At 39.7% G+C, this 15,520-nt stretch overlaps 2 protein-coding genes across 3 annotated transcripts; one reads left to right on the forward strand and one right to left on the reverse strand.

Annotated features, from left to right (window-relative positions):
- Positions 1 to 567: 567 nt before the first annotated feature.
- On the reverse strand, positions 568 to 9,031 carry fam3a (FAM3 metabolism regulating signaling molecule A). Its single transcript, XM_030734477.1, has 10 exons — positions 8,747 to 9,031; positions 8,294 to 8,325; positions 8,100 to 8,207; positions 7,719 to 7,742; positions 7,493 to 7,616; positions 7,132 to 7,190; positions 6,966 to 7,016; positions 6,766 to 6,850; positions 4,079 to 4,205; positions 568 to 2,497 (listed from the first exon to the last, which is right to left on the reverse strand). The coding sequence occupies exons 2-10, from the start codon at positions 8,304 to 8,306 to the stop codon at positions 2,399 to 2,401; spliced, it is 690 nt and encodes a 229-aa protein (XP_030590337.1). The 5' UTR covers positions 8,307 to 8,325; positions 8,747 to 9,031; the 3' UTR covers positions 568 to 2,398.
- Positions 9,032 to 9,234: 203 nt separating this feature from the next.
- idh3g (isocitrate dehydrogenase (NAD(+)) 3 non-catalytic subunit gamma) lies at positions 9,235 to 15,297 on the forward strand. 2 transcript variants are annotated; one of them, XM_030734633.1, is made up of 13 exons: positions 9,235 to 9,336; positions 9,579 to 9,626; positions 11,048 to 11,059; positions 11,482 to 11,579; positions 11,665 to 11,780; positions 11,917 to 11,977; positions 12,083 to 12,215; positions 12,885 to 13,018; positions 13,133 to 13,235; positions 13,327 to 13,473; positions 13,609 to 13,703; positions 13,824 to 13,884; positions 14,381 to 15,297. In XM_030734633.1, the coding sequence occupies exons 1-13, from the start codon at positions 9,256 to 9,258 to the stop codon at positions 14,480 to 14,482; spliced, it is 1,191 nt and encodes a 396-aa protein (XP_030590493.1). In that variant the 5' UTR covers positions 9,235 to 9,255; the 3' UTR covers positions 14,483 to 15,297. The 2 variants fall into 2 exon arrangements, with proteins under 2 accessions (XP_030590493.1, XP_030590494.1); XM_030734634.1 differs by lacking the exon at positions 11,048 to 11,059.
- The last annotated feature ends 223 nt before the right edge of the window (positions 15,298 to 15,520 follow it).

The raw sequence follows: 15,520 nt of genomic DNA on the forward strand, positions 1-15,520 counted from the left end.
TAAAATCTTCTCTCAAAGCACCTGTCTGTATCCAGCCTTAAATTTAGTTACGCTTATGTGACAGTGACAACTTGGTTTCCCTGATCAGATTTGTATATATATATATATATATATATATATACACAGACAATTTGCTGATCTATCTCAGTTCTTCTACCCGTTTACGATTGTAAACGTCAAATAAGCCGTAACCCGAATTGACGACTTTTCTTCTACGACTTGAAGGCCTCATAACACATTTCAACAAAACAATGAAATTGATCATGTTTGACATTATTACTTTGCAGTATACCGATTGAGCGAGCACCGCGGATTCTCTCCTGTCACCGAATTCACTGTCAAACCAGAAATAGTCTGCATTCAATCCGCAGCTTTTATTCCCAGCAGAGCGTATGCTTAGTGAAGCAAATGCCTTGAGCAGGATGAACTGACTAACCCCAGAGAGACGTTGCCTTTTGTCGCCCTCTGGTGAATTTCTCCAAGTGTGCCAGATGACTCAATGTTAAGGCCCATAGGAATAAAAACACACCAATATTGGAACATATTTTATTCATTATCATTGTTGTCACAATAAAAACACAGACTGTAATCTTTTGTAGAAAAAAAATTACCCTTTGGTCACACAACCTAACTCAGAAAGGCAGATAAAATCGACCTTTAATCATGTAGTGATAAATATGAAATATTTCTTTATATTTCTTACATTAGACTTTCAAAAGCCAAATGAATACATTCAAATAAAAAAAAGATAAAAGAAAAAACACACACAAGTAGGCTGAATCTTTAAGCAAAGCATTAAGTTTAAAAATACCTGGAGGCATGGGACAACATCAGAACCAGTGGGGACGTTATGATGAGGCCACACAAATAATTTGCTTTCTGTTCAAGCATTAAAAATGAAATAGTTTTATTAAAAGGATAATGAGCAAGGCTGATTTTATCTAGAAAAAAAAAAGCTGTAAACATGTGATGAGCAACAATTGCCATAGATTAAATTCTATGAAAACAATGGCATCTAAGTACTATGCATAACATTACTGAATAACACATCATGAAAATATATTAAAGTATTAAATATAAAATATGTCCACAGTCATAGTCCTGAGGACTTTAACGTTCTAGAGTTTCTCAGACTTTTTTTCTACTCTGACATGGATTAGGTTTCCCAGTGTGAAACCACTCAGGGCTTACTTTTTTTCTGCTTCTGTGTTAAGCACTTCCCTGTGGTGTTGCTCAAGCACAAAAACACCTACAGGCAGTCTTGGAGAGAGATTTTTTTTTTTTTTAACCCATTTCCAACAATGGCATTGGAAGAGATGTATTCACCCACTCGCCATTGTTACACTTTGGTTATCTAATGCTGGATGTAACTGGGTGATGATTGAAGTGAATATGTCACATTGGAAATGTGAGAAAGTGATGAAGTTTGCAAAACAACCTTCAGAAAAAATGTACTGAAATATAGCTGTTCATACATTTTGCCTCTTTGGATCTGTATTTACAGAGGGCACTGTGAATTGACTAATTGGCAAAGTTTGCAGCCTAGCTAGCAGCACTTTCTTTTCCCTGATCAGTATCATACACATTGTGTATGTGTATTTACCCAGCCTTATAGCTTGTGCATTTTATCTCTACTGTATCTGTTTTCCTCTTTCCCCCATCTGCCATCAAAACCATAATCCCAGAAGAACATTATCAATGATTTTCTTTTTAAATAACTGAAACACAGAGAAATACATTTGGTGACTAAGAAAAAATCCTAAGTCACAGAACAAGCTAACCTCATCGTTAGCCTTATTTGCTGACATAAAACTTGGAAAAGGACAAGTTTTGACAGCTCTTCCTATAATTCACACTCAATCATTATTTGTAACCAAAAGCATAATTAGGCTTTATCCTCTCATCAAAGCTGTATGCACTGACAGTTTCACATGAGAAGGGAGGCAGAGCAATTGCATAATTCCCAAAGCACTATACATTTGCACAGTGAGTATAGGGCTGCCTGGAACTTTTTTTTTTTATATATACTTCTTTTCCTCTTCTCAGGTGAAAAGATTTTCATAAAGGAAACAGTGACTTGGACTTAGAAATTTCCACTCAACCTAAAGCAATCGTCCTTTTTTTCCAAACCATCACTTCAGTTCCAAAGTGTCTCACAAAAGCGTAAATCAGAAATCGCCTACAGCAGGTTCTAGCAACTTTAAATCCATCATGTCAAGACAATCTTTGCACTAAGCTCATGCCCCTGCCACCAGAAGGAAAATAAAAAGTTATTTGTGGTTCAGATCTTGAACGGTGTCAGTCATTTAGCAGCTCCTGGACCTTCTGACAGTTATTCTGTTTTGCTGCTGATACTCCAGGTTTTGTTGCCATCCATGTGAGCGAGTACTGGGCAGAGTTAACCTTCCAGCGGTGGCCGTAGGGGAATACAGCCATCCATCTCCAGAGACTCAGGCCAGCCTTCATATTTGTTGCTGCTCTTACTGTTTTTCATACGCTAAGGGGAACAGGTCAAACAGAGTCAGCAAAACAGACTGGGATCAGGTTCTGATAGCACAGTAATTGCTGTATAATTGTACGCAGAGTGCTGACTAAAAGCTGGATGCCTCTCTAATATGCTGAACATGACAGTGTTTTTAAAGTCAAAGTTGATTTAGCAGCAAAGCAGATAATAGTCACTGTGGAAAAATATACTTTGGGTTTTTTCATTAACAACTTCCCACTTTCACATTATATCGACACCTGAAGATTTCAAAACAGCCTTTTATTAAAATCTGCATTATCATGTAATGGTCCAAATGCAAAAAACAAACCAAACCAAACAAAGAACAAAAATGCAAATACCCAATGATCCAATCACATGGCAGCAACACCGTGCGTTTAGGCACGGAATTGCTGCCGTGGTCAAGACAACCTGCTGAAGTTTTAAACTGAGCATCAGAATGCAGAAGAAAGGTGAGCTAAGTGACTTTGAATGTGCTCTGGTTGTTGGTGTCAGACAGCCTGTTCTGAGTAGTTCTGAGTTTTCATGCACAACCATCTCTAGGTTTTACACGTCAATGCCAGACGTCAGAGGAGAATGGTTGGACTGCTTCGAGTTGGTAAGAATGCAACAGTTACTTAAATAATGACTTGTTACAACCAAAGTATGCAGATTAGCATCTCTGAATGCACACCATGTTGAGCCAGATGGGCTACAAAAGCAGAAGATCACACCAGGTGCCACTCCTGTCAGCTAAGAACAGGAAACTGAGGCTACAGTTCACACGGGCTCACCAAAATTGGACAATGGAAGATTGGAAAAATGTTGCCTGGTCTGATGAGTGTCAATTTCTCCTGTGACATCTGGATGTTATGGTCAGAATTTGGTGTAAACAGCATGCAAGCATGGTTCCATCCTGCCTTGTATCAACGATTCAGACTGGTGGTGGTGTAATGGTGTGGGAGACTTTGAGCCCCTTAGTACCAAGAGAGCATCCTTTAAATGCTACAGCCTGCCTATGTATGGTTGCTGTCCATGTCCTTCCCTTTATGACCACAGTGTACCCATCTTCCGATGGCTACTTCCAGCACTATGTCACAAAACTCAAATCATCTCAAATTGGTTTCTTGAGTTTGACAATGAGTTCACTGTACTGTCACCAGATCTCAATCCAGTAGAGCACCTTTGGGATGTGATAGAATGGGGGATTCATATTACGGCTGTGCAGCTGATAAATCTGCAGCAACTATGTGATGCTATCATGTCAACATGGACCAAAATCTCTGAGGAATGTTTCCAGCACCTTCTTGAATCTGTGCCACGAAGAATTAATGCAGTTCTGAAGGCAAAAGGGGCTCAACCCAGTACTAACAAGGTGTACCTAATAAAGTGTCTGTTGGGTGTACTTAATGCTGTTTCATAATACCGTTGTGACTGCAACCAAAACATCTTGACTGTACTGTCAGTTGGCATCCTTTTGCATTGTGCTTTATAGATGACACGAGAACATTTTCTACTGAACATCAGCATCACATGAAACAGCGGACCAACTCCATCCTCAGCCTTTGTTTAGCATTAATGGTAAAAGGAACAAACCTGCTCAAAGGGACTCTTATTTTCAATGCCCTTGGCTCCAACAAACACCCAGCTGTCTCTAAAGGCCAAATCCTTCACCGCTGTGCTGCCAAGCTCCTCAAACAGTCGTCGAGACTCGTCATTCAGCCTGACAACATGAAAGAAACAAAACAAAAACAAACATGTTTAGAATTTTCTTTTTTTTAAGCATGTACTTTGCACAACATATATTCCAGGAAACCACAATGTTGCAACCACCACGTGCTTAATAAAGAAGATACTGTAATCCCTGAAATAAATTCTCATCATAAACACTTTAACAGGAAGTATCCAAAACATCAAGAATCAATTGAACTAGTCTAATTTGATTCCGTTCTAGACTTTGTAAATCAAATCATAAAGTTGATGTTCATATGCAGCTATTTTTTACAACACTGATAAATCTTAAAAGGTTAAAGGTTTTGGAGGGCCTGGCTTATTTGCGTCACTGTTCAGTATGTACCAAGCCAGCCGTACACTGTCACATGCACTCTTGACTGCACCGCTAAATTCCTTCTGTAACAGTTTAACTTGTTGACAAATTTATGCACATTTATTTTAATAAATCTGCTTCTGATTTTACAGAAACAAAGAGTTAAAAAGGTTTGAATACATTTGTTAATTTCCTGATTCTTATACAAGTTATTCACTCTTGCAGAATGTGGCTGTAAAGATGACAGCAGTTGAATCAATGAGCACAAGTCTCTTTGTTTTATTCACTTAAATATAACATCATCATTACCTCCACCAAGAATGTCCCATTGTTTGTATTGACAACATATAGCCATATAGGGAATGATACATTGGGATTCTAAAGCGGCTGGACCAGACGGTATTAGCGTACGTGTCCTTAAGACGTGCGCTGACCAGCTGGCACCTGTGTTTACAGTGATATTCAGCCTCTCACTGTAACTGTGTGTGATTCCCACCTGTTTCAAAAAGTCCATTATAGTCCCTGTCCCAAAGAAACCACACCCCAGCAGCCCCAATGACTTCAGGCCCATAGCGCTCACCTCTGTGGTGATGAAATGTTTTGAGAGACTCATCAAGACAGATCCACAGATGACGCCATATCCTTCCTCCTCCACAAGACCGTTTCGCACATAGACACTGGTAAGGGGAACTATGTGAGAGTGCTATTTGTAGATTACAGCTCAGCATTCAACACCATAGTTCCCTCCAGGCTGGTCTCTAAGCTGCTGGACCTGGGCCTGGGCCCATCCCTGTGCAGGTGGGTTCACAGCTTCCTGACCAGCAGACCACAGGTGGTACGAGTGGGTCACCTCACCTCATCCTCCCTCACCCTCAACACCGGATCCCCCCCAGGGCTGTGTGCTCAGCCTTCTGCTGTACTCACTGTACACCCATGACTGCGTGGCCACGTCAGAGTCCAATGTCATCAAGTTTGCTGACGACACTGCTGTTGTGGGACTAATCTCTCACAATGAAGAGACAGCCTACAGGAGAGAGTTCTCCCGCCTCGAGAACTGGTGCTGGGAGAACCACCTTCTGCTCAATGTCAGCAAAACAAAGGAACTGATTGTGGACTTAAGCAGGAAGCAGCAGAGGGACTACCATCCACTTCTCATCAGAGGTGCTGAGGTGGAAAGAGTGGACACTTTCAAATACCTGGGAGTGACCATCTCACAGGACCTGTCCTGGACACATCACATTAACATCACTGTGAAGAAGGCCAGACAGCGTCTCTACCTCCTCAGGCGGCTGAGAGATTTCAAGCTCCCACTCAACGTGCTCAGGAACCTTTACACCTGCACCATCGAGCACATCATGCATGGGAGCATCACCACCTGGATGAGAAACTGCACTAAGCAGGACTTCATGGCTCTAAAAAGGGTGGTTCGTTCAGCTGAACGGACCATTAGAACCACCCTCCCCAACCTGCAGGACATTTACACCAAGCAATGCAGGCTGAGGGCCATGAAGATCCAAAAACAGCCCAGCCACCCCGGACACTCTCTCTTCTCCCTGCTCCCATCAGGCCGGCGTTACCGCTGCCTGAGGACTAAGACTGAAAGGTTGAAGAAGAGTTTTTACCCACAAGCCATCCGTCTGCTCAACTCTGAGCCCTAACTGGACTATCATTGCACAATGTAAATATTATAATATTCTATAATTCCATGTAAAGTGTGTATAGCATATAGTGTATAGTGTGAATTACTTATTTTTATTCTTCTTATTTATGTGTGTGTATATATGGCTGCAGGTACAAAATATATTTCACTGTGCATTGTACTGTGTATAACCACGCGTGTGACAAATAAACACTATCTTATCTTAAATATCACATTACTTTGGACCTCTGACCCCTTCTTCAAGGTCAAATAAGGTCAAATGTTTATTAAATGTCTTATCTTTAAAACTATGCTTAAAATTCTACTGCCTTTGTTAATACTGGCAACATTTTGGAAATGATACTGATACGTGGGGATTCCTAAAATCACATTATAGTTTGTATCCAAATATCATGCCACATATGACCTCTGATCTCACATTTCTCATTTGCCTTTCTTTCAAGTTGACCCCAAAATGGGTTCTATCTTTAGCTTCTTGTTTATAATATGAAATATCCTCAGGTGTCTGTTAAAATTGCCTAAGGTGAAAGGGCAGAAATGCTGAACTAGAACTGGGTGCACGTCACAAATTCTTACTTTGTAGCTGCATCATCAAAGGAGGCCACAAACACAAGTGTTCCCTCATGGAGCGGCCGGAGAAACTTCAACAAGTCCGAAACATCTGAAAATGAACATCAAATGAGATCTGAACTGCAGTTTATGGGTTGTTATTGCCAAACTGTATGGACTACAGGATATGAGAACCATATTAAACATTAATGTCTGGTTTTTATTACCTCCTGCCCACATATCAAAGGTTTTTGTCTTTAAAAGCTCGCCAGTCACCCCTGGAGCAAAGATACATCAGTAAAATGTTAAAATACAATCAGGAAAAGGAGATTTAAAAAAAAAAACAAAAAAACAAAAAAAACAGTGTTAAAACTTCAAGGATGAGAGTCTCACCATTCACCAAGGCTATGTTTAGTCCCCTGCCAACATTGTTCTTCACACTGCTCACTAACCTGTGAGACACAACCACAAGTCTTATACATAGCCATTTACACTCTTATTCACACTACGTAACACTTATATGGGCCAAGACTACAGGCAAAATGAGATGAAGGATCAACAGAAAGAAACAATACTTGCATTCAACTCCCCAGACATGCTTGAAGGCCTGGCTATGACAGCACAGAGGAAAAGAACAGAACAGTGTAAAAAAAAAAAAAAAAAAGAAAAGAGGGGAAAAAGGGAAGGAGACAGCGACAGCAGGAGAGACAAAGACATAGTGGAAGAGACAGAAACAATAAACACTGAATCTCACATCTTGTCCTCCAAGCAGATTTTGGGACCAATGACGTTAGCAGCACCAGACACCAGACGGAAAGCCAGATGCTTTGGGGGACAAGGGGCTGAAAGTCCACATTTATATCTTCGTGGCCGGGGTTCTGTTAGAATATACGTTAGGTAGTGGTGATAAAAAGGAAGATAAGCATGCAACTTTGTGGCGGTATTACTTTGAGTAAAGTTATGCTGTACAGTTTCCTTACCTGGGGTTGGTTCTTCACTTGTACCTGAAAAAAGCAAACACATTGCCTAATCAGGCTTACTTGATTATAACTGAATTGGTTCATTTTATTCAAACACGCATCAACTTGAGACAAACACATAACTTTGACTCACTTAAAATATTTACTAATACTTTGTCACCAAAGTGGCAGAAATATTTAAAAAATTCTGATTACAGTTTTCAGTCATGATGCTCACTAACTGCTTGTTTGGCCCAATTAACAACACAAAACCCAAAGATTTACCTCACATAAAACAAAGCTCTAACCATCCAACATGTGAGGTTATAGAGGAAGCCACATTTTTGTCTGGTAAATTTTGTGTCCTTTTCAGTTAACTGCTTCCAGCAATATTCATCTTACCGCTAAAGAAATGTAGCATTGATGAACCATTCTCTCCTCCAAATAAGGTGTTTGCTAGCAGCCAGGTGAGACCCACCAGCAGCACCACAGCCGCAGCTCGTAGGGGGACTGTCAGAATAATCAGGACACATCAGTTCAGGCCAGAAAACACATGGGATTACCAACAGATCAACCTACTGAAAATACCAACCCACCTGTTAATCTCATGCTTCACTGTTTCACAGACCTGGGCAGAAGAGAAATAGCTACATTAGAGCTGTTTAAGTAGTTATATACACAGGGGACTTGTTGGTAACACATTATTATCTGAAATGCTTTTCCATTTTCCAGTTAAATATTATTAGTTTTTGTCTCTTTATAGTTTTAAAAGCTGCTACAACTTTAGTTTTTTTTTTAAAAAAAGGACGCATGAATTAAACATTTGTTTTAAATAATTTAAGCTGATTTCACTGAAAGTCTGTGTGATGTTTCTCTCTCTAGCTTTTTTTAAAATTAATTTCTTTTTAGTGGCCCTGCAAAATGGCTCTGCATAGATGACGTTTAAAGGTTATAACACGAACCCAAACAATCCGCAAAGACAAACCAATGAAGAATGAACCCTTAACGATACTGTTCATGACATTTCTACTACAATTAACAGAGCTTACCTGCTTGCTTTAACAAGTGAGTCTCGCCTTGTCTTGTAGCCTTTGCTCGGCGATAACGAACAGGAGTAACGAGGAGCTGTTGCTCTCGTCACCCAGGACTTTTTGTCATTTCTTGCGCTGTTTCCTCATTAAGTGGGCCCTAATATAAATACGCTTTCAGTAAGAAGACGGGCTGAAGCTAGTGTGCTGTTTCAACGAACACAGAAAAAAGAAATAGTTTAATTTAACCCATTTGTCTTCCGGATATAACCTACAGCCAACCCCGAACCTTTCTATGGACCTCAAGCCGTGAGCACGGAGTCTGCGCGAAGTGGGTCACGTGACCAAAGTGTATTTTAAATATTTATATAAAAAAAAATTTTATGATAATTTTTCTTAAACTTTTACAAAATGTATTACAATTACAAAATAATGAAATAGCTACGCTAATTAAAAGAGGAGTAACTATGCTGTCACATCCGCACATCTGCTTGTCTTGTTGAACACGCGACCAGCACTTCGGAATCAAGATGGCCGCCCGCAGTGCTTTACTCTCCGCGTCCAAAATAATAAATCCTTTTTTGGTTGGACGCCCTGGAAGCACTGTTAAAGTAAGACAAGTCAAATTATCCTTGTTTTTTTTTTTCGCTCCTGCATGTTGTTGTGTGGCTCTAATTTAAACTCCGGTATTTTATCTGAACACAAGGTCGTGCTGTTAATATCGGGTGACAGTTGAATTAGCAAAGCTAGCAGACTTTTCCACATCTGTGGGGTGGTGACAGGTTTTGCAGCCTCTGTTGACTTGATTCACTGACAAACACGCTCTAAACCATCTGCCCATGCTATTTTCCAGGTATTTGGAACAACTCTGACCAGTCACCGGAATAAGACCTTGCTTACTGTGAGTGAATCAGATCGGTACATGCGATTTTTGTCACTTTCTTTTTTACGTTTGTGCTATAAAAATATCTGGTGTTCATTAAAGTCTTTATTTCCAAGCTGTGTGGCATTGGATTAAACTTTGGAAGTGGATGTCTTTTCAGTATAATTTGGGAAGTCTGTGTATATACATAATATTGCCAAAAGTATTTGCTGACCCATCTAAATCATTAAATTCAGGTGTTCCAATCACTTTCGTGGCCGCAGGTGTATAAAACCAAGCACCTAGGCATGCAGATCATACAAGCATTTGTAAAAGAATGGGTCACTCTCAGGAGTTCAGTGAATTCCATTGATAGGATGCCACCTGTGCAACAAGTCCAGTCGTGAAACTTCCTCACTACTAAATATTCCACAGTCAACTGTTAGTGGTATTATAACAAAGTGAAGCAAAATCACACAGGAGTGTCAGTGGATGCTGTGGTGCATGGTGCACAGAGGTCTTCAACTTTCTGTAGAGTCGATCGCTACAGACCTCCTAACCTCATCTGGTCTGTAGATTAGCTAAAAAACAGTGCATAGAGAGCTTCATTGAATGGGTTTCCATGGCTGAGCAGCTGCATCCTAGCCTTACATCACCAAGCACAATGCAAAGCATTGGATGCGGTGGTGTAAAGCACAATTCAACTAGAGTCTAGAGCAGTGGAGTATTCACTGGAGTGACAAATCACGCTTCTCCATCTGGCAATCTGATAGATGAGTCCGGGTTTGATAGTTGACAAGAGAACACTATTTGTCTGATTGTATAGTGCCAAGTGTAAAGTTTAGTGAAGGGGGGATTATGGTTTGGGGTTATTTTTTTAGGAGTTGGACTCGGCCCCTTAGTTCCGGAAAGGAACTCTCAGTGCTGCAGCATACAAGACATATTGGACAATTTCATGCTCCCAGATTTGTTGGAACAGTTTGGGGATGGCCCCTTCCTGTTCTGACATGACTGCGCACCAGTGCACAAAGCAGCATCCATAAAAACGTTGATGAGCAAATTTGGTGTGGAAGGACATGACTGGGCTGCACAGAGTCCTGACCTAACATCAGTGTCTGACCTCACAAATGTGCTTCTAGAAGAATGGTCAAAACCTCCATAAATATGCTCCTAATCCTTGTGGAAAGCCTTACCAGAAGAGTTGAAGCTGCAAAGGGTGGGCAAACATCATATTTAACCCTATAGATTAAGAATGGGATGTGATTCATGTACAAATGTGTGTGAAGGCAGATGAGCAAATACTTTTGGCAGTATAGTGTATCTGTTTTTTTCCACTCTTTTGGAGGGTGAAGGTTATGCCATAATTGTGTTTGCCACTATCTGGACCAAACCTGTTCTTCTAAGCAGCTGTCAAACTGACTCTTGGCCTTCTGCTTTCCTCTGTCCATCTTCAACAACAGGGAGAAAACATTGTAAGTAACTGTCTCATGATACGGTTCACTGCATCATTTCTTAAACAAAAATATTTTATATAATGGAGTTGTTATATAGGAAAGAGATGTGTGATGCCAAGAAAAGCACTAGCATCATCAAAAATATAATGGTTTTTAAATATGTCACATGAATTGCATGTTTATTTTCAACTGGAATTACTGTCTTGATTCACAATGATAAACTAATTGTATCATCAGTTACATTTATATATTTCTCAAACCTAAAACACAGTGTTATCTGCCTAATAATACTTATTTGTTGTTTTAGACCTGTTCTGGTTGGTTTTAGGCCAGTGATTTGTAAACTGTCCATTGTCAGCATTTTCCACATATCCTATTATTATTTCATAACAGCATGGTTACAGCTTCTGTGAATTCAAATATTTCTAATTCTCTTCTAGCCCCCTCCTGCAAAGTATGGAGGCAGACACACTGTGACCCTTATACCTGGTGATGGAATCGGTCCAGAGCTTCTCAGTCATGTCCGAGAGGTTTTCAGGTTGGTCAGATTTAATCTCATTCCTATTTAGTAAGCATCATCAATTAATTACCTCATTGTGTGATTTGTGAACATTGTGCTGTAGATTCAGCTGTGTGCCAGTTGACTTTGAGGTGGTGAATGTCAACTCTGCTTTGGAGACTGAGAATGATATAAATAATGCCATCACTGCCATCCGGCGTAATGGAGTTGCTCTTAAGGGTAAGCAAACCTGTCTTTTCTGTAGTGTCCCAATCAAAGTCTGAAAGCATGAAAAACAACATAGCTGTAAGTGGTGTGTTATTTATAATAAAACCACAAAACTAAAGTAACCGAAGCTGCTTAACTCTTTTGATAGGTAACATAGAAACCAAACATACCATGCCACCGTCTGTCAAATCCGGAAACAATCTGCTGCGGTAGGTTTAGATGAGATATTTATTTTCCTCTGTAAAGGTTCTTTTTTCTTTTTTGCCAAATAGCCTAATTTCTTCCATAATTTGGTCCTTTGTGTGTGCTAACAGCACAGGTTTAGACCTGTACGCCAACGTGATGCACTGTCAGTCCCTCCCCGGGGTCCAGACTCGCCACAAGAACATTGACATCATGATCATCAGGGAGAACACAGAAGGAGAGTACAGCAGTCTGGAGCATGAGGTCAGACACAAGGAAAAACAATCAATACTTTCTGATGATATACATGTTTATGCGCTCTTAGATACTTATCTGTCCCCTTTTGCTCTTTTTTGTGTGTGTGTGTGTTTTTTTTTTGAGAAAGGAGTTGGATTCCATCTATACATCGTTAATTTGCCAAGTAAAATAATTGTACAAAACCTTTTGATGTGGTGATGGTCAGAAACGTTAATACTGACATTATTAAGCAGAAAGCAACAGCTATTTCTCAATTATGATTGTCCAAAAATAAATAGGGCTTCTTGGTTGCAAAAAACATGAAAAAAAAAACTCCATTAGATACAATTCTTTAACGGTCTAAAAGGGGCATTTACCTACGTTATAGTTAAGAAGTGATATGTAGTTACAGAGCCAGTGTCCCAGTCAGTTCCACACAGTTACAGATAATGTTTCATAATTTTTTTCAGAAAAATATTGTAATTCTTTCTATTATTTCCCATTGTTTTTGTTCTAAGTTTGCATTTAATAATGTTTCAATGTCATTGGTTAGTACTCCATTGGAGAGAGTAGTTTTCCTTTTTGTAGTAGTACAAGTAAATACTCTTACAGGCATTGCTTTATTCCCTTTAGGATCTTATTGATCTTTCTAGTCAAATTTAAACTCATGTTATTGTCTTCTTGTTCTCCTTTTAGAGTGTATCCGGGGTAGTGGAGAGTCTAAAGATTATCACCAGGAATAATTCTCTCAGGATTGCTGATTATGCCTTTAAACTGGCTAGGGAGAGAGGTCGCCGCAGGGTCACTGCCGTACACAAGGCTAACATCATGTAAGTTACTTTGTGGAAAATATATCCTGGCAAAGAGTTTTGGCCTTCTGAGTTTTACTTACTTTGAGCTTCTTAGTGCTGGAAATGTTGAGTGTGGCATTTCTGTTTCAACAGGAAGCTCGGTGATGGCTTATTCCTGCAGTGTTGCAAAGAAGTAGCCTCTGGTTATCCGGACATCACGTTCGACAGCATGATTGTGGACAATACCACTATGCAGGTAACAGATGATGACATTTTAGGGAATCCAGGGAATGTTGGGAAATGGTCTTGGATCTAATTTTTCACTTAACACTATTTGTGTTGTTTAGCTGGTGTCCAAACCACAGCAGTTTGATGTGATGGTCATGCCTAATCTGTACGGGAATGTGGTAAGCAACGTGTGTGCAGGCCTGGTGGGAGGACCTGGCCTCGTGCCTGGGGCTAATTATGGTCGTGACTATGCTGTCTTTGAAACGGTGAGTGTTGGAGGCTTGAACAGGCTTGTAGGACACAGTTCCCTCAGATTTTTGCTGGATGGAAAATGCACGAGTTATGTCTATCTGGTATATTAATCAAAGTTTTCTCTGTTTTCCGTTTATACTGGATTTCAGGCCACAAGGAACACAGGAAAAAGTATTGCAGACAAAAACATTGCAAACCCAACTGCCATGCTGTTAGCTAGCTGCCTGATGCTGGACCACCTTAAGTAAGCTTTTTCTGGATAAAACTCTTAAGTTTTTCCTCACTTTTTTAAAATTTTTTTATCTGAAGTGTATTGGTGTGACTGTATTACATGTTAATAATGTTTTCTTCTTCATGTCTCCAGGCTTAATGGTTATGCGAGTTTGATCCGGAATGCAGTCCTCACCACAATGAATGAAACCAGGGTGAGCCTTTCTCACTGATAGGTTCCTCACCTATCATGCCACCATAAAGCACACAGGCCATTGTTGACTGGCAGGATTTAACATGCTTCCTAGAAGGCATCACAATACATTCACACAAAGCATCATTTTTATTTATTTATTTTTTTTACTTTCATAAAGCTCTTGTGCAGTTGTACACTGTATGGGATCTGATTTTACATTATTGTGCATTGGTCTTAATTATAGTTCTTGAGTACTTTCCAAAACCTGATCTGCCTATCATGTGCAGCATCAGACTAGTTACTGTGGGAACCTGATTATGATTTACAGGCACTTAGAAAACACAAAGCAACTATCCAAATACAGCATGTGGCACAAAATGCATTCCACAGTGCTACAATTTTATAGTCTGTGTCAATGCATTTAATTCTAATTTTATAATTTTGTTAGCACCCTGTTCTTTTGTTTGTTGTACTTTATGTATGATTTTTTTTGTTTTGTTCTGGTTTTTTTGCAGTTGCACACAGCAGATCTCGGTGGTCAGGGAACCACATCAGAGGTGGTCCAGTCCGTCATGAGGGTCATCCAGAGTAAAGGACAGCTCACAGCTGAGCTCTAAGCATCACTGGGAAGGTTCAAGTACCCACACTCATCAGGTGGTGTGAGTTTAAACAGGTGTCCGTGCTGAGAGAAGATCTCCATGTTTCTCTGTTTCCATAGCATCTTGTTTCACACAGCTTACTTTCCTGTTCATGATACAAATGACCTTTTATGTTCACCTGCAGGTTTCACATGGATTAATGACCTGTTTAAAAACAGTTTTCTTTTGATAAAATTCCATTATCACTCCTTGTGGCTGATCCTGTTGCAAGTATCGGTTTTACTGCTGGAGTTCTCAAGGTTAATTCAGCTGAAAATCGGTTTGCTTAGAGATTTTTATCAAATATGAAAGGGCCTCTTTTTACAGTGTGTCTACCACTAATATATTGATCATGGATATTTTAAATATGCAAGTATAGGCATTCATTTTCTACTATACATTCTGCAGTCAGGATTATTTATTTGTCGGTTTTTTATCATGTCACAGCCTTTAAATCAACCAAAATGTGCTTAATGATTTTTCTATACTGTAACTTTGAATGCTAAGTGCCCATTATGTACTGTTACATCCTTTATGTTCATATCACAGCAACTATACTTCAAAAATGTGATACACTATAAAGGTAATAGCTGTAGCTCATCAGAGGAGGTGTACATCATGTTACTGCTACCAAACATGAAATGTATAGCATGTGCCATAATTTTTTTGTGTGTGTGTGTGTGTCTAACCATGGATTATCTCACAATATTATTCACACTGCAAGAATGGTTTCATCGTGTTTGCATGTGGGTGGGCATAACATATGTTATCAATAAAGAAACAATGTGTCTTAATGTTATCTTTTTTTGAACAGAGTTTGAATTTGCAGTATATTTAATCCATATCTTGAGCACTGTAGAGAATTAGGATGCACCTGAACAACATAACTATTTTACTTTTGAGGCATTCCTGAAATGAATTTGATAGAAACATACAGAGAGAGAGCTGCCACATTGGTAGATACACCTAGCTAAAATTAAGGCGGTTCAGTGAACTAGTCCTCAGTCCTGCAACACA

The sequence above is a fragment of the Archocentrus centrarchus genome, chromosome 7 (assembly GCF_007364275.1).
Source record: "Archocentrus centrarchus isolate MPI-CPG fArcCen1 chromosome 7, fArcCen1, whole genome shotgun sequence".
Classification (NCBI taxonomy): Eukaryota; Metazoa; Chordata; class Actinopteri; order Cichliformes; family Cichlidae; genus Archocentrus; species Archocentrus centrarchus.

Bases quoted from the DNA above. Each gene is read 5' to 3' on its own strand.
- fam3a (XM_030734477.1), bottom strand. The intron at 7,017-7,131 runs GTGAGACTCTCA...TCTTTGCTCCAG, and splicing joins AAACATAGCCTTGGTGAATG to GGGTGACTGGCGAGCTTTTA. The intron at 2,498-4,078 runs GTTTGTTCCTTT...TGTTCCCCTTAG, and splicing joins ATAAGAGTCCCTTTGAGCAG to CGTATGAAAAACAGTAAGAG.
- idh3g (XM_030734633.1), top strand. From the start codon at position 9,256: ATGGCCGCCCGCAGTGCTTTACTCTCCGCGTCCAAAATAATAAATCCT. The intron at 11,781-11,916 runs GTAAGCAAACCT...CTCTTTTGATAG, and splicing joins TAATGGAGTTGCTCTTAAGG to GTAACATAGAAACCAAACAT. The intron at 13,236-13,326 runs GTAACAGATGAT...TGTGTTGTTTAG, and splicing joins TGGACAATACCACTATGCAG to CTGGTGTCCAAACCACAGCA.